The sequence below is a fragment of the Tachysurus fulvidraco genome, chromosome 5, assembly GCF_022655615.1.
Source record: "Tachysurus fulvidraco isolate hzauxx_2018 chromosome 5, HZAU_PFXX_2.0, whole genome shotgun sequence".
Classification (NCBI taxonomy): Eukaryota; Metazoa; Chordata; class Actinopteri; order Siluriformes; family Bagridae; genus Tachysurus; species Tachysurus fulvidraco.
The window spans coordinates 24,637,845-24,664,577 of record NC_062522.1 but is presented as its reverse complement, the minus strand read 5'-3'; the positions used below and the strand labels follow the sequence as shown (position 1 = coordinate 24,664,577).

The 26,733-nt window shown below is 35.5% G+C and overlaps 3 protein-coding genes and 1 long non-coding RNA gene across 4 annotated transcripts in view; 2 read left to right on the top strand and 2 right to left on the bottom strand.

Annotated features, from left to right (window-relative positions):
* Window positions 1-11,118, top strand: part of esyt1b (extended synaptotagmin-like protein 1b) — a 49,623-nt gene extending 38,505 nt beyond the window's left edge. The window contains exons 43-52 of the mRNA XM_027147142.2: window positions 3,114-3,203; window positions 3,300-3,395; window positions 3,498-3,569; window positions 3,787-3,873; window positions 3,958-4,104; window positions 5,127-5,266; window positions 5,949-6,080; window positions 6,418-6,523; window positions 6,616-6,665; window positions 8,614-11,118. Coding sequence (XP_027002943.2) covers window positions 3,114-3,203; window positions 3,300-3,395; window positions 3,498-3,569; window positions 3,787-3,873; window positions 3,958-4,104; window positions 5,127-5,266; window positions 5,949-6,080; window positions 6,418-6,523; window positions 6,616-6,665; window positions 8,614-8,638 — 945 coding nt within the window. The 3' untranslated portion in view covers window positions 8,639-11,118. The remainder of the gene's footprint in view (window positions 1-3,113; window positions 3,204-3,299; window positions 3,396-3,497; window positions 3,570-3,786; window positions 3,874-3,957; window positions 4,105-5,126; window positions 5,267-5,948; window positions 6,081-6,417; window positions 6,524-6,615; window positions 6,666-8,613) is intronic.
* Window positions 11,119-11,572: 454 nt separating this feature from the next.
* eif6 (eukaryotic translation initiation factor 6) lies at window positions 11,573-15,807 on the bottom strand. Its single transcript, XM_027147153.2, has 7 exons — window positions 15,671-15,807; window positions 14,092-14,241; window positions 13,881-13,966; window positions 13,009-13,184; window positions 12,559-12,735; window positions 12,121-12,302; window positions 11,573-11,919 (listed from the first exon to the last, which is right to left on the bottom strand). The coding sequence occupies exons 2-7, from the start codon at window positions 14,196-14,198 to the stop codon at window positions 11,910-11,912; spliced, it is 738 nt and encodes a 245-aa protein (XP_027002954.1). The 5' UTR covers window positions 14,199-14,241; window positions 15,671-15,807; the 3' UTR covers window positions 11,573-11,909.
* Window positions 15,808-16,198: 391 nt separating this feature from the next.
* Window positions 16,199-17,873, top strand: LOC113643102. The gene is made up of 2 exons (XR_007140657.1): window positions 16,199-16,564; window positions 17,053-17,873. It is a non-coding gene; the product is annotated as an uncharacterized LOC113643102 (long non-coding RNA).
* A 441-nt stretch (window positions 17,874-18,314) lies between these two features.
* mmp24 (matrix metallopeptidase 24) overlaps window positions 18,315-26,733 on the bottom strand; it is a 33,355-nt gene continuing 24,936 nt past the window's right edge. The window contains exon 9 of the mRNA XM_027147143.2: window positions 18,315-25,238. Coding sequence (XP_027002944.2) covers window positions 24,901-25,238 — 338 coding nt within the window. The 3' untranslated portion in view covers window positions 18,315-24,900. The remainder of the gene's footprint in view (window positions 25,239-26,733) is intronic.

The following is a 26,733-nucleotide window of genomic DNA, read 5'->3' as shown; positions in this document are numbered from 1 at the left end:
AACACTCTGGACAAAAGAACGTTGTCGGCATAAAGAGGCGATCTATCAACGATTAGTTAAAACCAACATACTGAGCCAAGAAGAAATCCTATCTCCTAAATTAAATTCTATAATAAGTGTTAAAATGTAATTCCATTCAAAATGATCAAAAGTTTTTTTCTGCATCTAGAGCAATAAATCACCAATTTGGAATAGATTATGTAGTCGAAAAAGGAGAATTTATGTGGGACAAAGCCTACTTGGTTAGGGTGGATAATAGATGAAATACACTTGTTTAATATAGAATTTTGGTGAACACTTTTATATCGATATTGAGAAGAGCAATTGGACAAAAGGAAGACACGTTAGTCTCGTCCTTGCCTTTCTTAAACAGTAAAGAAATGTAGTCAGAGTAGAGAGAATGAGGGAAATATCTGCGTACAGAATGAGTGATTGAACATTCGCAACGGGTGCGATTTTACCAGCATACTTCTTTTTCATCAGGGCCAGGAGCCTTCCCATTAGGGAAGGCATTAAATGCATCCAGTATCTCTTGAATAGTAATGTCAGCATTCAACATTTCACTTCACTTAATTTGAGACCTGAAAGCGATTGAAGGAAATCTGCAGTAGCCTCCAAACATGCAGATGTCTTGGATTTGTACAAATCCACATAGAATTCCATAAAGTGAATATTAGCATCCTTTGGTTTTTTCAAAATTGTACCATTCCTATCAGCTCAGCAGTTGAGGGGCTCGTATGCATGCAGATAAATTCATCAGATTGCTAGCAGTTTATTTGTTTTGTCCCCAATCTCAAAATGTTTCTGTTTAATTTTTATCATCTTATTCACATCCAAAGTAATCTTATTATATTTATATTTAAGTATCATAACATCATTCAAAACAGACATGTCTGCAGTATCCCTATATAGTCTCTCCAATTGGGTAAGACCAGCTTCCATCTTCAGTAAACGCTTCTGTCTGAGTTTTTTTGCTGCCTACTCATAGGAAATTATATGACCCCTCATCACTACTTTAAAAGTTTTTCCATAACACAGAGTTAAAAACATCACCTTTATCATTGGATTCAATAAACTGTCAGAGAATCAGAAATATGCTATTCAAACCATGCAAATCTCAGCTAGCTGTGGTAATATCGCCTCCTTGTGATGAGGTCAATTTATGTGCCAGTTTAAACACAAATTTAACTGCCAAAATCAATGTCCCCCAACCCGTCTCAACCACTTCCTACTATATACTGTGTATATGGTGGCACTCAAAAGTAAAATAAAGAGCAGTGGTATTACAAAAACAAGCCTTTTCCTTATGCCATTGAAGGCCTGAAGCTGCCTCAGAACTTCAGAGGTGAAGTTGGAAAAATGAAATTGCGCACTCCATTGTACCTCAAGGGCAAAGACAGCCATGCAAGACATAGGATCTTCTCTTTATCAGGATAGTAATGCAATCTGGGCTAGACATTAGACATTAGAGGAATGAATCAACAGATAACTAAAGCAAGGTTTTAAGTGGAATGCCCTTCCTGTGGCAACCCTTCCATTTTATCTGGGCTTGGGACTGACACTGAACTCTTCAGTGGCTGGACTAGCTCTCTGAGAAAGAAGTAAAATAAAAATTTTAAATTAAGTTCCTATACAGTATATATCTGACATCTATCCCTAACTCTAATGAGCAAGCCAGAGAGGAAGGTGGGAAAGAACAACTCCCTGAAATGATATGAGGAAGAAACCTTGAGAGGAACCAGGCTCAAAAGGGAACCCATCATAATTTGGTTGGCACTGGACAGTAAATAATGTAAATGTAAATAATGTCATTTCTACAACAGTTTATAATTGTGCAACCGAGAGCTCCTGAGGAGCTAATGGGTCAGCACAAATTCTGAGTTCACCATAAACCCAACACTAATTCCTTCCTGCCAGTCTTCAAATGATTGCTGAGAAAGACCAGGCCACACAGCTGACTGACGAAACAATGATTCAAAGAAGGCATGACAGTCAAACCTGAGGACATGGATCCATTATTTACTTATCTATTAATAAAGGGGACAGCTTCTTGAACTTAATTGGAACAACACTAAAAGTGAGAGATGAAGGAAAAGACTTTGACACAAGCAAATGCTGGGCAAACTCAGCCCAGGGTATAAATCTAAGCAGTGATCTTTGTGGTCTCATCAATAATTGCATTTGCTATCAGATTAGCTGCCAGACCTGAGGCTCACATTGATGCCTAGAGCATAATAAGGAACATTATGTGCACCAATAATGACTAGAACACAGCCGGGAAATTGGCCAAGCCATATGTATCAACAAGATGTTCATTGTGGATGATGATCCTCTATGACAAACAATAAACTAAATACAATCTGGGCTTTGAATGGAAATCTTCCTGCCTAAATTTCAGGGATTGAATGCTTGAGAATGAAGTGTTGCAATGCATGGTTTTAATAGGATCTTGAGCTGGAGCGGATGTTCCATTATAAAGTCTGCAGCCCCAGAGCTCATCCTTTCTGCAACACATATTGTAACCTCATCTAAACTGACAGAATCTTAAAAATTAAATATCTCTATCTCTAATATTAAATGCTATTTCTACCTCTATTTGTACATCATAGGTTTTGTTTTCTCCTTTTTAGGTTTATAGTCTTTTACATTATAGTCCCAAACCAATGTCAGACCAAATATTCCAAAAACATTGCATAAATATTCATTCCAAAGGCAAGTGATAATAATGCATAAGACATAACTTATCTGTTATATTAGACAGAGAGCTACCAACATTCACTGGAACATCCCTGTCATTTATGATTTATGACACCTTGCTATGACAATATAAGAGACTACATGAAAAACACTTGGCTTCTTGTAGTGGTTATTTTGTTTTGCACTTTATCTAGGTGAAATTTAAAGTGTGAATTCACAGACCTCTCTGTCATTTGAGGCATTAGAAAAAGAGATTGTGGCCTCTAAAAAATTGTGCAGTTGTTTTGTTGCACATCTGAGAACACTTCTTGCCAGTGTTGCTATTTCTTTCTATTATTATTATGGAATTATTGGTAAATTTAAAAAACATAACTGAATTGCAGTAACCATGACATGGATGTCTTTCTATGTTGCAGTGGTTTTCTCTAAATGACATTAAACATGGCCGTCTTCATCTGGTTCTTGAATGGCTGCCCATGGTAACACAATCAGACAAACTACAGCAGGTACGTACTGTAATAATGAATGTTTGTCAAAATGAAAATTTGTCCATTCTTACGTGTGTGCATGTTTATCTTAAACTATGTAAAATGGTTTATCAGGTGCTACAGATGCAAAGTTCCCAGTCAAGCCAGAATAAAGCTGTTCCTTCAGCTGCCCTACTGTTTGTCCTTATTGAGAGAGCACATGCACTGCCTGTGAGTTAGACACAAACACACATATTAGACACAAACGCACAAGCATATATGGACATTTTGTTTATGAAAATGTTTATGCATTTTTTGTGTGTGCATCTTTAGCTGAAGAAGAGTGGGAAGGAACCAAAAGTTGGGGCTGAGCTTGTGCTTGAGGGAACGACTTACAAAACAAAGGCAAGGAATTTAATAAAATAATTGTAATTATATATTCTCTCTCTCTCTCTCTCTGCTTTGTGCAGTTTTACTGAAATTCAGATATGGATTTAGATTTAAGTGCATAAGTGAGTAAATAGATCATCAACAGCAATCTCACAGTATACTATAGATTATCCATATGGGCTTTCTTTGCACTAAATATAGTGTATATTTTCCATTGCTGTCTATTTTGCAGGTGTGTGAGCGCTCAATATCTCCTCAGTGGCATGAAGCATTTCAATTCCTGGTTCAAGACCCCAACAAAGACATGCTTGTTATTAAAGTAAGGATTTATTATTTTCTAAAGGCAGGTAATTCATCTGGTGATAATTTTATCATTTGTAACCTGTTAACTTTTCCTGCATAGCTCTCTAGTGCATGGGATCAGCCAATGGGTTCTCTGATTCTACCAATGAAGGAGCTTCTTTCCCAGCAAGAACTGATGTTGGACAAATGGCTGAGCTTAGATGGAGCTTTAGCTGAAAGTCAGATCCTGTTGAGAGCAGAACTTAAGGTATGAAATATCACACACCTCTGAGAACATCCAGGCTGATACTGACATGAGAATGATTTAAACAGGAAAAAAAATAAAGATAGATAGAATGTGTCCTTGCATTGTATTGAAACAGTGAATTAATCCTTGCAATGTGTCAGGACCACAATCTCCAGAGCATGCCTACAAACATGGCTGCACCATAAATCACTTCCCCAGAAACCACCATTATTAGGTCCCAATCTCCAGACTTTTAATCACACCAGTTTTCTGTTTCACGCACTAACACTAACAAAATATATGAGGCACTTATTCACTACATTCTCTGTGAAGTACACTCAGTTTCTGGCTTGACAAAGCCCATCATTTTTGGTATTTCCTGTCTCTTTATTTATGTGCTTGTATTGCCTAATTTATCCTGCTCAACACATGACCCATGCCTGTGTTTTGACTTGGCCTTACATATTGTATACCTTTTTAAAACATTTGAAATATGCTTGCACCCATCTCTGCATGCAGCTTAAAAGTGTTTCTTTGATATCACCACCAGAATTAAACCAATTTCCATTTTATAAAAGCTGTTTATTTGAATTACTTGACATAAATGTTATTAATCATCGCTGTGTGATGACGCCCTGATCGAGAGTGGTGTACAAAAGTGCTTTTAAGTCTCTGGTTCACTAGGTTACAGACTTAAGATATCATGAGCGTAAAACACTGTTCAAATTTTTTTTAATACACACATACAAATACACACATACAACAAATGGGGAGAAAGTGCTAGGTCAAGTATTTGATTAAGCATGATTGAGCTTTTTTAACTGAACTGCCTGCAGATATGCTCTGTAAGTCAGTCTTACCATTTAGCTCTTATCATTCAGTTTAAATGTCATATTTTTAAAGGTTTTAACATTATCTAACAGTGATATTAATTATACAGCAAAAAAAGAAAGAATTAAGTGATTCATCTACTCAAAGTAGGCCTGCATATTATGAAAAAAAAATGCAATTAATCATTGTTCATGTTATGTATTTTATTGCAGATCCTGAACTCTAAGATGGCAGCACTTTTGGCACTTGGTGCTGGTCCTGTATTAAGCAATAAGCAGATGGCCACCACTGGACAGATCAGGATTTCTCTTTCCTATCAGAAGAAACTTACTGTGATTATTCATGGATGCAGGTCTATTATTTTTCTTTTTATTCTATTCATTTGGCTATGTCCATTGTATCAAATCAATGTATAAATGATGCTAAATTCAGCTGTATAGCTGTATACTGTATATACCTCATGTCTCTTTAATGTAGTAAGCTTAGAATGTCAGTCTGCCAACCCCATATTTTTGTATGGTATTTGTACTCTGCGATACTATAGAGGAGATGTGAACTCCATGTGATATTTTGCATCAATACAACATTTGTCAGACTGTATATTTATAATCACACCCTCCAGTGTCACCCATATGAGGATGGGTTCCCCTTTGAGTCTGGTTCCTCTCAAGTTTTCTTCCTTTACCATCTAAGGGAGTTTTTCCTTGCCACTGCTGCCTGAGTCACCTCAGACTTGCTCATTGGGGATAAATACATACACATTGTGAACTAAATCTATCTAATATTAATCTTTTTTTTTCTTTGTATTAAATTTTTGTTCTATGATTATGTTCTGTAAAGTTGCTTTGAGACAATGTCAATTGTAAAAAGCACTATACAAATAAACTTAAATTGAATTGAATTAATAAAAGAAAAAAACACCTAATATAACAAGCAGCATTAGAGTATTAGTAATCACTGCTAAAACATTTATCTATGCTGAATATTTCTCATTTAAAATGAAGTCCCGTTGTTTGATTGTGTGTTTATTTCAGAGGCTTGGTGACATCATCAAAAGAAGGTTTAGACACTTATGTCTCTTTGATTTTGCTGCCTGATAAAAGCAAAGCCACAAAGAGAAAGACTGCTGTAAAGAAAAAAGACTTGAACCCTGAGTTTAATGAGAGGTATGTATGTGTATGTACTATGTATTATGTGAGGGAACATAATGAGATCATAATGAGGTTTTTTTTCATTATATTTATTAATATATATTTCACTATTATTATTATTATTATTATTATTATTATTATTATTATTATTATTATTATTATTATTATTATTATTGCCATTAATAATAATAATAATAATAATAATAATAATAATAATAATAATAATAATAATAATAATAATAATTTTCAATTCCCAGTTAAACCAACCACAGTTATTGATTAAAAATCTAACACAGAGCTGTTGTGTAAATGGTGAATATGTGTGTTGTGCACTGACTAAACTGTTTCTCAGGTTTGAGTTTGACCTGAGTGTCGAGGATGCTCGGCAACGAGTGCTCAGTGTCTGTGTAAAGCACAGCTCATCCTTCATGAGTCGAGACAAAGACATCATTGGTCAGGTGAGTCAGCAGTTCTTGAACATTGAAAAAATAGCTGCCATTAAATCATTCAAGAAGTATAATGATGTAATTAATATCTTTCATGCTTATAGGCAGAAATTGATCTGGCACAAATTGACTTTCTCTCAAGTGTTACAGAATGGTAAGTTCTATGATATGCTTGCACACATGCACACACACACATAAACAACATTTACATTGTGTGTATGTGAGCTTGGTCAAAATCAGGCAAGGGTCAGGCAATGGACTGACTCTGGTAGCCCAAACAATCAATGATTTCCAATATGAATGTGTTGTCTTTGGAAATTGGGAGATCATTGAACTGGCTAGGTGTTACCATGGTTGGTGATGAGTGGGGAACAGAACAGGTTTGCCAGCAGGCAGTGATCTGGGATCCTTGGCTCAGACAGGATATGATAACATGAGTACATGAATGATCATATGGGATCACTGCTATTTAGGTATGTTTTGTGAATACCCAAGATTCCCATGGCAGGTTAGCTGTGTGCCCAACTGATCCGTTTTTCATGCAGGGTTGCTGGTTCTTGGTCTTACCTGCTGTGCATGTACTTGACACTTCTTGATGTCCTGATCAATGTCCCAGGATAATGGTCCTACCATGCATGACTGCCGGAGAATATGCTGATCACTGTGTGCTGTGGGATAAATGTGTTTGAGGGAGTCTGTTTTGTTATTTTTTAAATCCAGATATATATATAACTAAGGGGGTTTTTACACCTGGTCACTTCATGCGTTTTCTGTGATCTGATAGCTATCCGATCGTAAAAAGACCAGGTCTAAATGCCCTTCGAAACGGTTTCGAGACGGATATATATCCGATCGTACAAACCACTTCAGGAGGTGGTCTGGGACGCATTTCAGATGAAACTGGACAGGTGTAAATGCATGTGGTGGTCAAGCCACATACGTCAGCACTATACTCCTCCCAAACCGAAGTACGTCACTCGCAGGTGACTTGCGAGTTGTTCATCGCGCCAGAAACAAATATGTTTTCCCACCAGCGTTGGCTCCGATCTTTCACCCAGGTGTCTCATTGGGTCTTAAAATGCACTGCTGCGGCCAGCGAAAATGCAACAAACAATAAGTGCTGTTTTTAGTAGCAACCGCATACACCAAAGCTTGATACATTTCAATTACCCCGGAAAAGAGGTAAAATATATTAGCATTTTGGGCGGGAGTAGAAAGATCAGATTGATATCCGATTCGCCAAAACGCATTTATGTGGCCTAATGTAAATGGAACAGTTTTAACAAATCAGATCAGAGAAAACACATGAAGTTTATAAAGAGAGAGGAGAATTTGCTGCCGGTGCATTTCTGTTGCATTTATGTTGTGGCAAAGTATGCTGTCAGGCAACAGAGTTGGCTGCAGTTGCAGGTACTGTAAATGCTTTATTCAAAAATGGCAGGCAAGCAGATCCAAAAGTACAGTATGTACAAGATCTTGTGTCTGCTTTTTTTTTTTTTTTTAATTATAGGGATTCATAGTGCATTGAATACACTTCAACAAGATGAAAATGGGAAAGTTCTGACAAGCGTGACTTCGCAAGGGACTTTATAAGCTACATAGAAGGTCACCACCTCAAGGTTACATAAAGAAGTACAGCTGGTTTGCTCTGACACCTTGCTGTATCTGATCAAACTCTAATCACTCTGTGTGAGAAGCTAAAAGCCTATTTATCCAGTAGTTGATCCATTTAACTTTACAGATGGTGCAGGTTCCGGATGGTAGTTTAGAATTTGATTCTGTATATGACTGTATTACATCCGAATCTCTTCATATCTCATATCTGTGAATCAAATTCTAATGTGCTACAACACTATAGTTAGCTACCTAATTACAACTACAAAGTAGTTTATTGTCATTAGTTGTAAAAATATATTGTGTTTAATGGTATTTGAATTAAACATTCAACAAGGTAACAAGGTGCTCATGAATGTTTATTAAAAAGGTGGTCATGTTTTAGCTAATTGATGTGTAGAACTAATGTGCACTAAAACTTCTGACTTGTATTGCAACCCTGTAAATGTTCCTTGTCTTAACAAATGTCTCCATTCTCTCAATGTCAGGTTTGACTTAAAAGATCACAACTAGCCGGAGTGTCTAAATCTTGAGACCTTCCCTCAAAGAGACTACAACCATTCATCAATACAACTTTCTACACAGATGCCATGCTGTATATTTTTTTTTTTATTTTCCCCTCTTTTGTACTTTAGAGCACTAGACATGCTGAAATTGAATAATGAAAGATGGACTCAATATTACTTATGGACAGAGTTTTGTTAAAGTTTTTCTAAGTTTGACAAGATATAAGTGGGTTTCAAGGAAATGTAATATAGCTACATCTATATTTTATTATTATTATTATTATTATTATTATTATTATTATTATTATTATTATTATTATTATTATTTACAATTGCCAATATCTACTTATGCAATTGCCCAGGGATGCAAATTAAAAATATATTGTGTTTGATTATGCAATGATGATATTTATGGCATCAGACATTGGAATAGCCTTTGTTCTAGTCTGTTTCTTGGCCAGATATTACCAGACATCACTGTGTTTTTACAATTCTAATGATTGTATCAGCTACTGTTATTAGCACAGAACAAAGTTTAAGTTTTAAAAAGAGATGACAGAATAATTTGGTGTGTGTATCAAATTATACATTTTTTTATTTACAATAACTTTGCTTGTGACCTTCACATTGATCTAAAAACCTTTTCTGTACTGTATATCCAGTATTATTGAGGTTGCCGCTGCGGTGTGGTACCTTTGCCTTTAATGAAATTATGAATTTATGTCACCCATGCAAAAATCTAAAAATCTTTTTCAATGGCCTTCTTGATAAAAAATACAAAAAATGAAAGTGTAAGCCTGACCAACACCAGGGCTGCATTCCAGTACAGTTACTGTTTCTCTAAAGTTTTTGACAATCACTATTTGACTTCCCCCTGCCAACTTCAGAATTTTACTAGCTAAGTGAATTCAAAATTTATTTTGAAGTTCTGAAGTTTGTGGATGGAACTGTTATAAGTGTATTAATGTGCTAATGTTCTACATGGTAGTGTTAGTTCGTTCTGCCTGAAGTTACCAAGATCAGTATGACACAATCTATTTAGCTAGTTTAGCTAACAGTTCAGTAAATTGATTGTGAAAATTGCCAAGTACATTTCTGTGTTCATGAGTAGGGGGGTTTAAATGTGTCCCTTGTGCTGCATATGCCAACTCCTGCATTATAAACTCGCCACCCAATTACTTCACTAGGAACACCCACACAACTTGCAGTATAACCATCAGCCAGTCCTGTGGCAGCAGCATAATGCATAATTTCATGCCTATAGCTTCAGTTTATGTCCACATTTCACAACAGAATAGTGAAAATAAACCTGTGTCATGGTGCTGGGTGAGTTTTTTATAAACTCCTGCTCCTCTGGGATGTTCACATCTGCCATCTGAGGCCATCATGGGCACATGGGTTTTTCCAGTCTTTTTTTTTTTTTAGTTTTCCGCACCATTCTATATGAACTGTAGAGAATGTAGCATGTGATTAATACAATGCAATTGCAGATTAAGAAATAATCAAAAACTCTGGCACCAGCAACCATGCAACAGTTAAAAATCACCTTTTCTCATTTTAATGTTTGATATGAACATTAATTGAAGGTCTTAACCTGTATCTGTATGTTTTAGGTTCTGTGCTGCCATGTGACTGGCTGACTATGTAACTGCATGAACATGCAGGTGTACACTTGTTGTTAAGTGCCTGGTGAATGTAGTTCAAAGAGTTGTGAGAGGAAAATGAAAACCATCTTTCCAATACAGAGTTTCAAGACTGTGCTGACAGATTTAATGTGCAAAAATGGCCTTAAGAAAAATGTAACACACAGTCTGCACTTCCAAAATTTCATGGGGGTTTCTCCAAAGCACTGCAGTAGTAATATCATGTGGAGGGCTTTTAGTCATTAGAATGCATGTTTCTGCTCAACCTTGAATGGCCTTACATGTATGTGCTACGAACTGCATACCACTTTTTGCCTTTTATTATTTTGCTTATTATATGAGTTAAGAACTTTGTATGTTTGTTAAAATAAACCGAGTCATTTTGTCACTTCAAAATTTAGAAGTGTGCTGAACATTTTAAACTTTAATGTTATTGTGACCCACCTGAAATTGTATTTTGCATTTCCCTCATTAAATGTACTTTTTCTGAGATCCTAACAAACTATAAATACAAAAAAATTCCTCTCAGAAGTTTTATAAAGAGGTTTTGAGGAGAAACAATTGGGAGACTTCTTAGTGATCCAGTTCTTTGTGAATGTGGCATTTATCAAAAGTTATATATTTTTTGCCTACTGTGTTTTATTTTATTTTTCATTCTATGATGCAAAACCTGCTTGAATGTAACTGCTGCATAGATGTAGATGAAAAAACAAAATACCAAAGAATGAAGCAAACAGTAACCAATAGACTGCATTTTTCACAGCTATGCACAGCTATGCTGGTAAACACTTGAGCTTGAATATTTCCACATTAAAATGCCAATAAAGTGCACACTTATCCACCATATGGACTCCCTGTCATTTGAATGAATTAATTGCAAAAATAGTGCTTTCGTGACATGACATTGTAACTCACTGTAGTAAAAAGTAACACATGGGAGGTGATGGGTGAACAAGTTTAGTCTGAAAAGAACATCAGTGCTGCATTATACACTTTCACTATCTATAGAAGTAATCAACACTGAAAAGTAGATAAAGTACAATAAGCACCAGGTGGTGAAGTCATAAAAACTGATTTCAAACAGTCATTGTATATCTGATGGATCAAAATTTGACATTAACCTGAGGTTATTTAGCACAATATTATATTGTATCAGCTAATTAAATATATTACATTGTAAATATAATGTAAATATATTACATTTCCAGCAGTCAAATAAACCAATTTATGCAAAATGTATTGCCATGCAGTGACATGAAACAACACGAGGTGAAGCAAAAATTCTCGAAACATCAGAATGAGTGTTAACCAAAGTTTTAATGATACTGCACTACACAAACACAAAAAGTGACATTAAAACTCTTCAATCCATGACTATTTTACATGGGAAACTTTTTACCTCACATTTTGTTTCTGCAGATTTACGAATGAAATTTAATGTTGGAAACTGGATTTGTCCAATATATTTAACATCGGTTTATACAATACAAAACATGAGAATGAAACAAAGTGAGTGTACATGCATCCCTAGAGATGTGTCCAGGACGAGATGGAAACGTTGCACTTGATGGTGATGTCCACATCCTGGTCTGGCATTCAACCCATTTCCAAAACATTTTTTTTTAAATGCAGAATTTATGTGAGGCTGGAACACAAAAACATTCCCATTAACACTGAACACACATCCTCACTAGTACTGCTTTTCCAATAGATCTGAATCGTGTGCTGTCCCAAATGTAAAATGTCATGTTGTTAGTGTTCTTACCTTTTTAATATGTGTTTTATTAAATACTTTGTCAAACAAATAACACAAGGTTATGCAAATCACTAAAACTGTGTATTGTACCTGTCAATAAGCGAGTCCCTCATGGTGGTGGCTATGGTGCTCAGTTGAGCCTCACTCAGCCTGAATACACTCTCAATGACAGACAGCTCTGTGCTCGTGGTATCTAAACCACAGAAGGCACACCAGTCATTCACCACCATGCCAGCTGCGATCACCTCGCTTCCCCGGTTTATAGTACCTGCCTGAAACAAGATCCCAGTTAACTGCACTGAACTTAATAATAAATAAATAAGTTGAGAAAGATAAGCACTTAAACAAAACATTTTCTAACTGAGTCTTTACAAATAGAAACAATATTAGAACCAAACTCAGTATAACGGTAAAATAAAATTTCACAATTGTGTAACTGTTCATTGAGAACAATGTACCAAAAAACTGCTGTGTATTAATACAAGATTAATATGCAATTTGAGAAGGAAGAGAAAGGCATTCACTCACAACTAAAGGCACTTGCAGGAGTGATGAGAGCTCATCTTGGTCTTCAATAGATGTTTTAGGGTGCACAAGCCCTCCCTGGTTACTGAAGGCACAGTAACTACCCACAAGCACCTGCTCAGCCACCGTCTGCCTGAACACCTCCACTTTAAGCGTGTCAGCCAGAATCTCTTCTGTTTCCTGTGCAGCACAGTAGCTGTTAATCAAACTGGAAATTAGGTCAGAGGACACACCGTATTTTACACCTGGGCCTGCTGAGCAAATTACTTAAATTTAAATCTAATTTTGATTCTACTACTGCCATTGTGTTCAATATTGTACATACTTTGCCACATTTATTTTTAGTTGTGACACTCATTCACACATTCTACTAAAATCTATTACGTGGTTTTAATACAAACAACAGTAAGTTTTGATTTATTCTTAGTCTTGGAGTACAAAAACTATTCTGACCCTGTCAAGGTCAGGGTGAACTAGAGCCACATAGTCGTTGCAAGCGATGACATTGCCGAGTGCGGACAATCGCTCCTCTACTCTCTGAATGCGCACAGCATCTGGCAAGGAGTTCCTTATATGCTGCAGCTCCTGATCTGTCGTGTTGTTGGGCACAAGAAGTCCATGACGGTTTCCTATGAAATAAAAGTAAGATTTGTGGCAAAAATCAGGACCACGGATAATGGTGAATGCAGTTATGAACACATTGATTTGTGAACGCACACTAAAAGGTTCATTTTCACAGTCTGATTCCTCTTGATACAATTCAAGACATCAAGACATCAACAGCAAAGTTTTCCCAGAATCAAACAATTATCACCACAAGTATTATCTCGACATCAATTTTTGAAGGGACTGTAATAAGTAAGGTATAAAGCACGGTGGGGCATGCTGTTATACTAACCATTAGAAAGTGCTGACAATGCAATGCATTACATATCATTTTATTACATTAAATATCCAGCATAAGTCCCTGTGATCAAGCTGATACTACAAAAACATCACTCCATTATAATCAGAATCAGATTTATTGGCCAAGTCTGTTGACACACACAAGGAATTTGGTTCCAGCAGTTTGTGACTCTCAAAAGTACAGACATAAATACCACAATACTACACAAACTACACAAGAAAAAATGCAGATGATGGGATACTATATAGACAGAATGAATATTGAATGAATAAAGTATATAAAATATGAATATAGAAATTATGAGCATGTTAAGATAAAATGGTGATTTTATTACACTACTGTCAGAGCTAATGTTACAGATAATTAATTAACGCTTGTACACCTACTCCTACACCTCATGATAACAGATCAAACTTACCCACACACATCCTCCCGATGATTCGGCATCCTGCTATAGATGCATGCACCACTGGGATTGTTTCCGACAGTTCACCTTCAAAAACACTACAAATATTGACCAGTGTTTACTTACAAATCTTACACAGAGTCATGTTCAGGACCTACATTTTGAAGTAGGTCTACATTTTAAGAATTACATGCAGTCATTTACAGACTGATAGAGAACTTACCTGTAGAAGTTTTCTGAGCCACCTATTGCAACTAAGCAGTATGTGTTGGTGAGCTTAGCAAAGCAGCCAATTTCATTGTTCTTCTCAAATGATGTTCTGACTGCCATTCTGATAGAGAAGTGCCAAAGACAGGATCACAATGACCAGAAACTGTGGAACAGGAAGGATGTTTAACTGAGGTACAAACCGTATAACAACTAACCTGGGTATAATCAGGGTAAATGTCAACCAAAATGCTATGGAGGTCTTGAAGTCAAAAAGCTTTTATTGTCATTTCAATCCTTTACAGCTGCTGCAGTACACAGTACACACCAACGTTCCCCCACTACCATAGTGTTACGTGGTGCCATGGCTATTTAATTCCCAATACAATGACTACAATATTATATATTAGTTTGAGATAAGCTATATGAGAACAAAAACGAACTTTTCACACATCAGACCCAGCAATATGACCTGAAATACAATTTGGACATATAGCTCAGTGGTTAAGATGTTGGGCTACTGATCGGAAGGTCACGGGTTCAAACCCCAGGTCCACCAAGCTGCCACTGCTGGGCCCCTGACCAAGGCCCTTAACCCTCAGTTGCAAGTCACTCTGGATAAAGGTGTCTGCTAAATGCCGTAAATTTAAATACCTAAATTAAGTCCTAAATCTGTAGTTCTAATCTATAATAAAGCTCGACCCTTGCACATTGCAGAATTTTAAATTTATTTTGTAGCTAAATAAATAGAAGATCTGGAAAACATGCTAGTGGAGCCCTACCACCACCTACAGAATAGAACTGCAGAATAAAGGGTGGGTGCTTATTCAATGCATTTCAAGGAGATGTCCATCAGGTGCCTAGAGAAATATCTAACCAAATAAATAAAATTATGAGTGAAATACTATATGTTCCATAAATATAATGAGACAGTGTTTTTTTTCCGTTCCAGCCATAAACTGTCAAATATATTGCTTATGTACATGATCTATGTTCTCAATGTAGAGACTGTAGCACCCCAAGAGGTGAAAGAAGCAAAGCCAAAAAAGGTCTGTGATTTATTTTTTCTACTTACTAGCTGGCATGACAATAAATATCCAAATCTTAATAACTCAAATCCCACTTTTCACTAAAAGTGTTTTGTCCAAAAGTTTTATTAAAAGAGCTTTATATTTGAACTTTTACATCCACACAGCAAGTGTTTACTGTGAGCTCAGAGGAATGTATTTCACAGTAAATTTCAGGCCTGTTATAAGCTTCAGAAGCCTAGTTTATGGTGTGTATGTATGTCTAGACTATTGTATGCTGTATATGACTACATTATATTGGCAGTAACATAAATAATGGCTTATTTTTTTGGTCAATCACAAGCTCACAGTAAGCGCCGCTTCTTGGAACACACAGATGCCATGAAGTTGTGTACAACATATTTGGCTAACTCTATTAGCAAACCAGCTACTGATCATTCCAGAAACTGGACTTTAGGAGTTGTTCCAGCTTTTTATTTTGTACCAGATTATGATATGATTCATACACGCCGATTCTACTATACTGAGCCATGTAGATATGAAGAAAAATACATATATTATATTTACCACGAAGTGGGCCAAACCTTCCTGATGAGTGTGGACTCGTGATACACGTGTTCACTTCCTCAACAACGTCTGTACGTAAGCACGTTAGAGTTTTCTACACAATGTTGCCAGATGCTCTATTTTCCGGGATATTATGTGTTACTTTTTTTTGCGACCCCTGCCGAGGGTTTTTGTTAGTGGTTAAAATGGATTGGATACGTTACAACAATATATTTAGTTATACACTTCTGTTCTCCTCGGTACAGACTATATATAGTGAGATATATATATATATATATATATATATATATATATATATATATATATATATATATATATATATATATATATATATAAAGAGAGAGAGAGAGAGTTATAGTAATTTACTAAAATTGTATTCAATATCGCTTTGTTTTCGGACTACTTTAAATCGTCTATTAGTCTGCTACGACCATGGTTGGATATGTTCACTACTGGCAACCCTGCAACGCAGTGCGCTGTGGATGATGGGATACGTTCCTATGTTTCGCTGTGTTTACCAAGGTGTTTTTCTTTTTTAAGACATGTTTACAGATAAGTTTGCTTAGTTTATTGGTAATTAATTTTATTGTATTATTTTATATAATAAGCAAGGGACATAAAATAGGAATATGTTTATTAATATAATGGTTGTGTATATACATTGCTAAAGACTGAGAATTATGATATGCTAGAGCTTTAACACCCACTCGTCTGCATAGCAACAGCTTGTTAGCCAGGCTGATTTGTCAACCAATCAGGTTAAACCGCACGTTATGACGTCAAGTTACCTTCAAGGCCGTGATTAGCTCACCATCGGTTCAACGGACGTCACTGCAGCCGCTGCACATTTCTTTTGCCTGGAAACACTGCAAGCTAATCAGAGAGGGTTAGTAAGTAAGTAAGTAAGTAAGTAAGTAAGTACGTATGTGTGTGTGTGTGGTGTAAACGCATTTCACACACATCAGCTTTCATCAGCATCCTTACATCATAACAGCGATGGACGCAGGATGCGTGTACATTTCATTTTTTATGGAATGTTTGTATGTTAGGTGTGTAGTTATTGGGCCAAGCCAGTTCAAGACAAGGCACTTCAAGCCAAGCCACGCCACATCAAGCCAAGCCACTTCAAGCCAAAGTTACTTGAAGACTAGTGACCAGATATTTTTCATTTCCAAAAAAAAAAACCTTAATATGCACTGAACGGAAAGACCTTCCTTGGATTGATATTTACCTAGGGGTGACACTGAGAACAGGGAGACCCAGAATGCTTCCAGCATTTGTATCATTCCTCTTGTATCAGACCTCTTACATAGCACCATAGCATAGATCATTTAAGTTCAGATCTTTGAAACAATATAATGCTCTGATTTCTTCTTCTGCAGTCATGGATTCAAGTTCCAGTTCCCCACGTCATAGCCAGAGGAATCAGAGTAAAAAGACTCCAAGCAGTCCATCCTCCCAAGGAAATGAAACACCAACCAAACAGGATCTTAAAACAGAACACAAGACTGATTCAATGGAAGCAGTGCCTGAACTTCCTCAGTGCAAAATGGGTAGCAAGAAGGTAGATGACATGAGATTCATGATCTCGTGTACAAACTGGTATTAGGGGCCTATGAGATATGTGATCACTTCTCTAAGTGCCAAATCAAGGAAATGGATGATATCTTGAAGCTTAAGTAGCATTTATAAACACATTTCTTGTGCTTTACACTTGCTGTCTCACATCGTTGTCTATACACTCAGCTCAAACACATAAGGCTCCAAAGCTTCGAATTAAATGCTAAGTACAGTGTCAACACCATTGTGAATCTCATCTCAAATATTGCTGACTGGCTTTTCTGTGTCTCTCCAAGGATTTCTTGTTTATATGACTGTTATTAATATAAATGTTGAGTTTTTGTTTTTCACTAAAAGTAAAATGAGTCGTTATGTTTGAAATAATATTTTACTTAAATTAACGATGTGTACTACTGTGCTATCAGTCTTGTCTTGTGATGTCAGTATGGAACACAACCATAATAATGAAAATGCATCATTGAACTGAACAATTTAAGAATGGAAGATCAGATGTTGCTTTTCCAACCTTTGAGTCATTTCACTGAACCTCTGCTCATGGAAGTCTCAGATTCCTGGCTGAAAGGAGTGTTCTCAGATGTGGTCAATAAAATGATCACATGACAATAAAAGCTTCTTGACTTGACTTGTCTTCTGCTGTTGTAGCACATTTGACTCAAGGTTTAATGTGTTGTGCATTCTGAGAATGTCTGCTCACCATGGTTGTAGAGAGTTCTTATATGAGTTACATGGATGTTATGGTGAATTATTTGCATGATGTGCATTGTACTGATCCCCATGTGTTCCTATTTATGTGGCTGAGTGTTTTTAATGTTTCAGAGTGGAACTTCAGAGATTTGGGACACACGAAGCCTATTATACTTAACTATACTATACTTGACTACTAGCTATAACTATATAAAGGATAGAACATACAATCTCATACACAAACACTGCTACCGGGCATGCTAAATGTTCCAGTTTATATAAAACCTGAATTGTACTGTTCCATACTGTTACACTATGCAGTTTTACACATAAAAAAAAATCTTATTTCCTAGAAGCAAATATTCAATAACAGATCATTTTTGCTTTTATTGAAATCAGGAATAGGACATAGCAATGGTGGGGTTTTTTAGGTACACCTTGTAAAACTTAAAATTAAACAAACAAACAAAAAAAAATAACATTTCAATCTCCATGGCGCTGAAAAGGCAAACTTTTGCAAATAAAGCTTAAGTATTGATAGATTAATTAAAAAATGATTGCCATTGTTCGAAATGACAGTATTGAATATGGTGTGTACAATTTTATATGCTACTCTTAGTGAGTGAAAGAAAAATACAAAATGTCCTCTACTAACTTTGTATTTACATGATCCATGCGTGAGGCTGAGAAACATTTGACCCAGAAATTAGACAATATCAAAAAGCCAAACAGACAAATTCTCTGTTGTTTTGACTAAATAACCGTTTCCTTCATAAATTCATTAAAATTAAGCAAAAGTCTATGTACATTAAATACATTGAAAATTTAAAAAAAAAATCAAACATTAAAGCTTTATCAGATAAAATGTCAGTTGTAATCAATCCTCCGTAGACAAAGAACATAAATTCATTTGTGTAAAGTTCTAAACAAGCTCTGATATGTTTGTTTGCCCTCTTTGTTTATTGTTAGTCTGTTAAAAGGAGTATAGAAACCAAAGGCAACAGCAGGTAGAGGTTAAGAGTGGCTGTCATCCAGTACCACCATCACACGGTAAAATGAGGCAATATCAGCAGAGAATATTCATATTCCCTTTTTTCTTTGTGTGTGTGTGTGTATACACACATATTATTTCCCAGAACAAACCTGTACTGGCATGGCTTCGCTTTTACTTAAAACATTTTTCCCCCCATAGAAATTAGACATATATTTTTTAAAATTATGTATGTCTCCTGGCAATAATTTGAATCTCCAATGACATGTCCAGTTTTAGCAGAAGACCCAAGAGTAAAACAGAAAAAGGGATGAGTGGCATCATGGATTCATATGGTCCGTCAGTCATTAATAATATAATTGACAAATTTAGAGTGGTAATAATTCACACAGAATTTTAACATATACGTTATAATCTTTGTCCATTGTTTATAGGGGATTTTTTTTATTTGATAATGACTAAACCCAGCTGCACATTGAGAATTGATTATTAAGCAAATTGGTTACAATGTAGGTTAGTACATATTTAGAAGTCGATAAATGTAGATTTAATTAAATCAGATATAGTGTTAGACAAGTAATCATTTAAGCTTTGCAAATAATTAATTAATTTAGTTACAGCAATGTTTTTATTAGTGTAGGTTTTTTTTTTAAACCATTTATAGTTAGATTTATTGTTGTAAAAAATCTGTGAAAAAATTTGTTCCAGATATTAGTTATGTTTATAACAAATAGAAACAGTTCTTTCATCAGCCTCTCCTTTTCTCCCTTTCTTTGATTTATATTGAATGTTAAGACAAAAAAAAAAAAAGTAAAGCACAATACACTGTCTTGAGACCTCTACTATGGTGGAATGATTACTAACTGCTTCAAAGTATTGACACTAAGCCTCCTATGTCAACAATTACGTTTTTCTTTTAAAATCCATTCATTATTGGCCTTAAATTATGTCCATGCAAGTTCTTTTGAAAAAAGATGTAACAATAACAATAGAAACAATAATGGATTAATGTATTAATATAAACATGTGATTTCAATTCTAGATAATTATTCACCAACTTTTGACAAATAAGAATTGAGAACAGTATTGTGTTGTTGAACATCATTATACCTATTCTATGTACTATTCTGCCTATCTTCTCTAAAGTTCCATGCAAATCTTTTCACGTTAATCAAAATAACATTATGTAGACCTCATAGTATCGGCTTTCTTCTGTAATCGGCTTAACTTAAGTTTGTGTCTAGATTTGAATTCATCCCCCTTTAACATTTATTTACCATACACATTAGTCACTTATATTGCTGGTACCACAATTTGTTAACATGGTTATCATATTTGAAGTAAATAATCTGAGGCAATTCTATTTTTGAGTTCTTTTTTTACAGTACAGGAATTCCAAAAAAAAAAAAAAGAAGACTCAAAATCCATTCCTTCATACCTTCCTGTATTTCATTAATGCATGGGACAAGGGCCATTCTGTCTTTTTTAAGCACACAGTATAGAAATTCATATTTATAAAAGCAAATGTCATCCAGAAGTTATTATTTGTGCGTCTTGTTGTCCTAATTATCATACAGGGAATGACTGAATGTACTGTATGTGTTGACCCTTTTCAGTCTTAAAATCTAATGGTCCCACCATGTCTCAGGGTAGGTATGCATAAAGACTTCTCTGTTTTGGGACCCGGGTGGCGGAATGGACTTCCCCTGTATGTCCGAACAAGTGAATCACTGGCTGCCTTCAAATGATGGGTTTGAAGTTATTGACGGGTTTGAAGATGGGTTATTTTTTTCCTGAAATACTTAAAACTAGCACCTATTATTTCTTTTTTTGCACCTATTATTTTTTTCTGCTTGTTTATTTACAAAATTGATTATCTGTGTGCTATATTACCACCCAACAGAGTTTTAGACTCTGTTGGGTGGTAATATACTAGTGAAACAGTATCAGTGTATTCATTGATATAGACTTTAAAGCATTTTGTACGTCGCTCTGAATAAGGGCAACGGCGAAACGCCATAAATGTAAATGAATAGAAGACTAAAACAGTTATGTTTTCATTCCATGACCATCCTATAATCAACTGAATCAATCCAAAGGTTTTATTTATGCAGAATATACAAAGTACCTGGAGATTTTATAAAAGGACATCAAAAAATGTAAAACATGGAACACACATTTTTGTGCTATAACTCAACCAAATTTTCCTATTGTCTTTTTATTCTTTACACCCAAAGCTAGTTCATCGGACCATGCAAAGTGGAGAAAGACGGTCAGCACAGTGTGTTCCATTTAAATAAATCCTGCCTAGGACTTCCTGTACTCATAATACAGAACACCTCCTTGCTACATTGCAGACTGGCACTACCAGGTAGTGACAATGGTATGACAATAACGCAGACCCCGCCTTTACTGCATTTGTGCCATTTGTCTACCCATAGACAAGCCCTGAAAGTAAATTTAAAAACAGTAAAATATGTGATAGAGAGATAGACATCTACCAAGAGGAGAAATGGAAATTAAATTCTAATTTAAAAATGTATCCTTGTAATTCCTTTAAATTAACTAGGCCATGGCAAAACTTAAGACGAGGCACAAAAAAAGGCCTAGAAGACATCTTATGGCAGACAAACAAACAGAAAAACTTTTCTTCCCAGACATATCTAATGCTAGCAGAATATGTATAATTTACATTTACTCAATTACCAGATGCTTTTATGTAAAACCAATTACAAGTAAGGCAGATTCTATTCTAGGCACATACAGTAACTGAGCAGTCGAGGGTTGCATTTCCTCTTGAATTCTTGGGACCTGTGCTTACAACCTTCCAGATAGTGTAACCTTTACTGTCCAGCTACCGAAGCCATTTACAACAGACCTTGGACTGCATATGATGTAAAACAACCTGTCATCTGCCCAGATGCAATATGGTGCCAATACATCAAGTGTGGAGGCATAGAAGTAACACAGCCTAATACACATCTAAGCTGTATCTACTGTAGATAGAACAAATAGTTACACAGAATCTGGGTTGCAAACTAGAAAGAAAGATAAAAAGAAAGAGACAAATCTGAAACCTCCCATTGAAGCCTCACTGAATTGTAAATTAGTTATGATTTGTGAGAGAAATAAAATGCAAAAAGAGTTCAACAAAGTGTGGCACAACAGTAGAGCATTCAAAAAGTTTGACCAGGAGACAAGATGGTATAACTCTCCCATGTTAGTCAGTGACACTACACAGGAGTGGTCATCGTGAATGTAATACAGGGCAGTTATCACTTTGCTCCATAAATTTTCAGCTTATAGTGTTTTCCTTCAAGTGTGTTCTGAGTGTGTTCCGCTGCCATCTGACGTAGCTTGAGCAGCAGATTGAGAAGATGTGTTTTGAGTACTGTCCCTAACCTTCTCTGGTTGGTAGCCTTTGTGTGATACTTGAGAACTAGCTAGTTGGTAAGAATTGTTAATGACTAAAACAATTAAAAATAGCTGAAATCGTTTTTTAAAAGGCAAATGCCCTTATTTTTAGGCTTGCAGGAAACGCAAAGATTTCAGAATGAAAGGAAAGCTTTATCTCATCAGAAATCTAAAAAAAGAGGTATTTCTTACTGTATTTTAACAGAGTTTGTCAATACATACAGTTTCACCTATGCTTCAAGTGTTTTTCAAAAAGTTTCTCTCATGTTTTATGTCATTCTCACATCAATGACACACATTGTGACTAAAAATTCTTTTGCTAACCTTTCAGAGTAACATGTACCAAAATGACAAACAAGACGATCCACAATTTAAAATAAGCAGAAGCTGATTCATTCTTCTTCAGTAACTGCTTAAACACTTTGGGGGTCTCTGAAGCCTATCCCAATAACACTGGGCACAAAATGGGAATACACCCTGGATTCTTTTACTGGCAATTTATTGTAGCCTCTCTATCTACTGGCAGGGGTGAGAAAACCAGACACCCCATTTAAAAATATTGTGCCATGGGTGGAACATGCAAAACTCCACAGTGATAGCAACCTGAGCTCAGGATCAAACCCTAGACCTGAAGCTACGGTATTTTCACCTTTACAATATTTTAGCCTCTAAAAAAACTCTGGATAGGAACTGGGAATTTTGCTAAATGTTAATATCACCAAATTTAAATTGAATTGGATTTAGCAATGTTTTATAATGCTCACCAAATTAGTACTCCTAAAAAGTTACACATAGAGCCTGGTTACACTTAGAAATATGTCATGGCTACAAAAAGGTTGTAGAATGTAGTAATAAAAACCAAAAGATATATATATTTTGATAAGGTTAACATGATCACCACATCCTATACTTCCCACAGTTTGTTATGTGGATGTGGCAAAGTTAGTACCACATGCAAAATCCAGCATATTTGGAAAAATATTCATGTCACATTAAAAATGGGACTTTGAGCCACTAAAATGTTTCAGGTCAAACATATTTGCATATTTGTTGGGGGAGCTGCATTAGCAGTGCTGATATGAAGGGATAGTAACCTATACATTAATGAAAAACAAATCTATAAAATCTATAAAAACTCACCCAAAGGACACTTGATAGTGCCTGTGCACTGCATTCAGGTATAAGAAATAGTGGTGGTTTAGGGCATCAAAACGGTATAATTACAAAATGGAATAATTACTAATATTCAGTGTAAATGAATCATAAGCTGGTCAATCGACGGTATGTCATGTTAGCAAAATTTCAAATGATACTCGTGTGGAAACAGACTGCAAAAATTCACTTTCATGAAGAATCTTGTCGGGTAGTTAACATAATAATAGCATCATATAACATAAGGGAAGTATATGCATAAATGCTGTTTTTGATGCCTCCCCACTACACAATTCAAACCCTCAAAAAAAAAAAAAAACACCCACAAGTGATTCCGTACTTGCATTTTCCTTAATGATTCCACATACAAATTTCTTTCCTAGGTCATACAGTGGGGTCCAAAAGTCTTAGACCACTAGTAAAATTCAATTTTGCATATTTTTTTAATACAATAATTTCCATATTATTGACAAGAACTAAATAATTAGTTGAATAAAAATTAGAATCTTCAAAATATTTACATGAAGTTTTGCTTTCAAACTAGACTCCACATATTTGTGCGAGTGCTGTTTGAACACATGCTTCAATAGAAGACATTAGACATGAGGAAAATCTGACCCTTTTGTATAAAGCAGTTAACATGCTCAAAATATCGAATACTTTCTTTATTTTAAATATTCTTTATTTTAAATTATTAAACCTTCTAGTATTTCCAGTTTTAAAACAATAAAACAATATGGTCTCAGACCTTTGGACCTCACTATCTATAGATAGATAGATAGATAGATATAGATATACTAATGTAATGTCCAAGACATGATAAAAGACTACAAGATACACAAAGCCACCTTTGAATACTTTTCTACAGCCTTTCTACCGATAATGTTATGTTATTCAAGTCTTTAACAAAGAATCACTCTCTTATTTTTGTTTCATTCTTCTGACATATTCTCCAACAATTTTTTAAATTCCTTTACAAGTCCATGTTGAGCACATATAACGAATATACTTTTGCTGAAATCTGACCATCGTTCCTCTTGTGCTCCTTGGAATCATGATGGTTAGTATTCACTGTGGTGGTCCTCAGACTCCCAGGTTGTGAGAGAATGGGAAAGAAGGTTTTACAGTAGCAGTGTAAGGCCAAAGCATTGGTTAAGCTCCTGTCTCTGCAAGCCACCAATCAGTTAAAGCCTAGCAAACCTGTGCTTTTGGCTAAAAAAAAAAAAAAAAGGAAATTGTTCAAAGTTTAGTTCCAGATGGAAGGACATGGACTCGACAATGATTCAATCCCCACCTCTCGCATTACAATGCAGTAAACAGGCACTGGTTGTGTAGGTGCTTCTGAACATTGTCATGTTAGCCCTCACTAGCATTTTTAGTGTTTAACTTTGCAGTGTTCCCTAGTCTGTCATACCCATTCCTGCACTGGCTGTTTATAGTAGGTCACAGGTTGTGGGACACTTTTGTTTTTAAACTGGAAGATGGTGTAAATGAGGACCAAGATGCACAGAGACAGAATGCATGGGATTACCACAGCAATTGCATTTACGGTGCTTGGCACATCATTTATGGCAACCATGATGTCAACATCATCATGGGGGAGGTGTCTGTCCTTGTTCTTCTCTGCTTCCGTTTGGTCACAACCCATCCAATCCTTAAGGATAGACTTCGGGTAGCCAGGTTCCACTGTTAGCTTCTGGTTGTCAAATTTCCAATAGTCCTTTCCTTTGTAGAAGTAAGTGTGAACTGGAAAGAGGATCAGAGAGACATAATATGAGGTAGTTATCAGATGTAAAAAAAAATGAAAATAAAAAATAAAAATCAGAACCATAATATACTGTATGTGTTACGACTTTTTAATTTGTAGCACATATTTTGACAAAATTATATTGCTATAAAAATTAGCTTTTTAGTGATACAACGTCAAATTATCAGAAAAGTATGTTCTCCAAATATTAGATACTGTAAGGTATGGTCAGTGAAATTAGCAACACATTTCTAGACAATGTTCAAATAAATGAAAACAATTATGTGAAATATTTGCAATACTTTTTCACTATTGTGTATATGTGTTCCCATCATACACCAAAATGCAAATGAGGAAGGAGTAGTTAAGAAAAAACAGGCAAGATAGGTCCAATATTAAAATTCAAAATTTGCAAACTGACTTTCTTTGCACCCATGTAAAGTGAGCTATTACAAGCAACATTTTTCAGGGCCTCAGGCAAATGAGTATAAAAACCAAACAAAACAAAACAAAACAAAAAGAATTCACTATTTGACTATGACTGAAAATCAAATTGTGTTCTATTACGTATGTACTACAGTGCTACAGTATGAGGATTATCCGCTGTTCACTGTGCGAAAAAGACTAATCACTTGTTCCAGTACTTTCACAAATATGACTATGGCTAAATGTCATTATCAATAAGATATTTTACAGTGAAGCTGACTTTCTTTTCACCACTTATATTCCCCTTATAAAGTCTATGCAGTGCATATCTGAGTCACAGAATAAATGTGGTTGAGAACCAGAACTAAATACATAAAAAAATAAAAAATACATTTAAATATTTCTTGAATAACATTTTAAAATAACCTCCTTTTTCTTGCTACCACTGGCATCTTCTTCCAATCATATGCCAAGTAATACCAAGACTAGTTTCCTAATAATAATACTTTGGAAAGTTTTCTTGTGTACATAAAAAAGAAACATGTGAGTAATACAGGGAGAACATATAATATAGCAGTTATTATATAATACAATATATTATAATATCATCAATTTGTAAAATAAATAACGTGAAAATGTTTCATTATATAAATTATGTTCAGAACCTAATTCTTATACATTTTTGCCATGTGTCACATCCTATCCTAAGTGTCCTGACCAAGCAGAGATATGCCTCTGCTTTTCAGTTCAAATTCTTATTCAGCTACATTCTGGCTCCTTGCTGTATTCAGTTACATTTGCAGACACACACACACACACACACACACACACACACACACACACACACACACACACACACACACACACACACACACACACACACACACACACACACACACACACGCACACACACACACACACACACAAACACACACACAAACACACACACAAACACACACACAGAGAGAGACAGCCTGCTGATGTGACACAAGTAATACAATCTTGAGTGGTGGCTATTATTAGAAATTTCTAAGCTAATGTTTTAGTGCGGCCTTTCAAGATATTCAT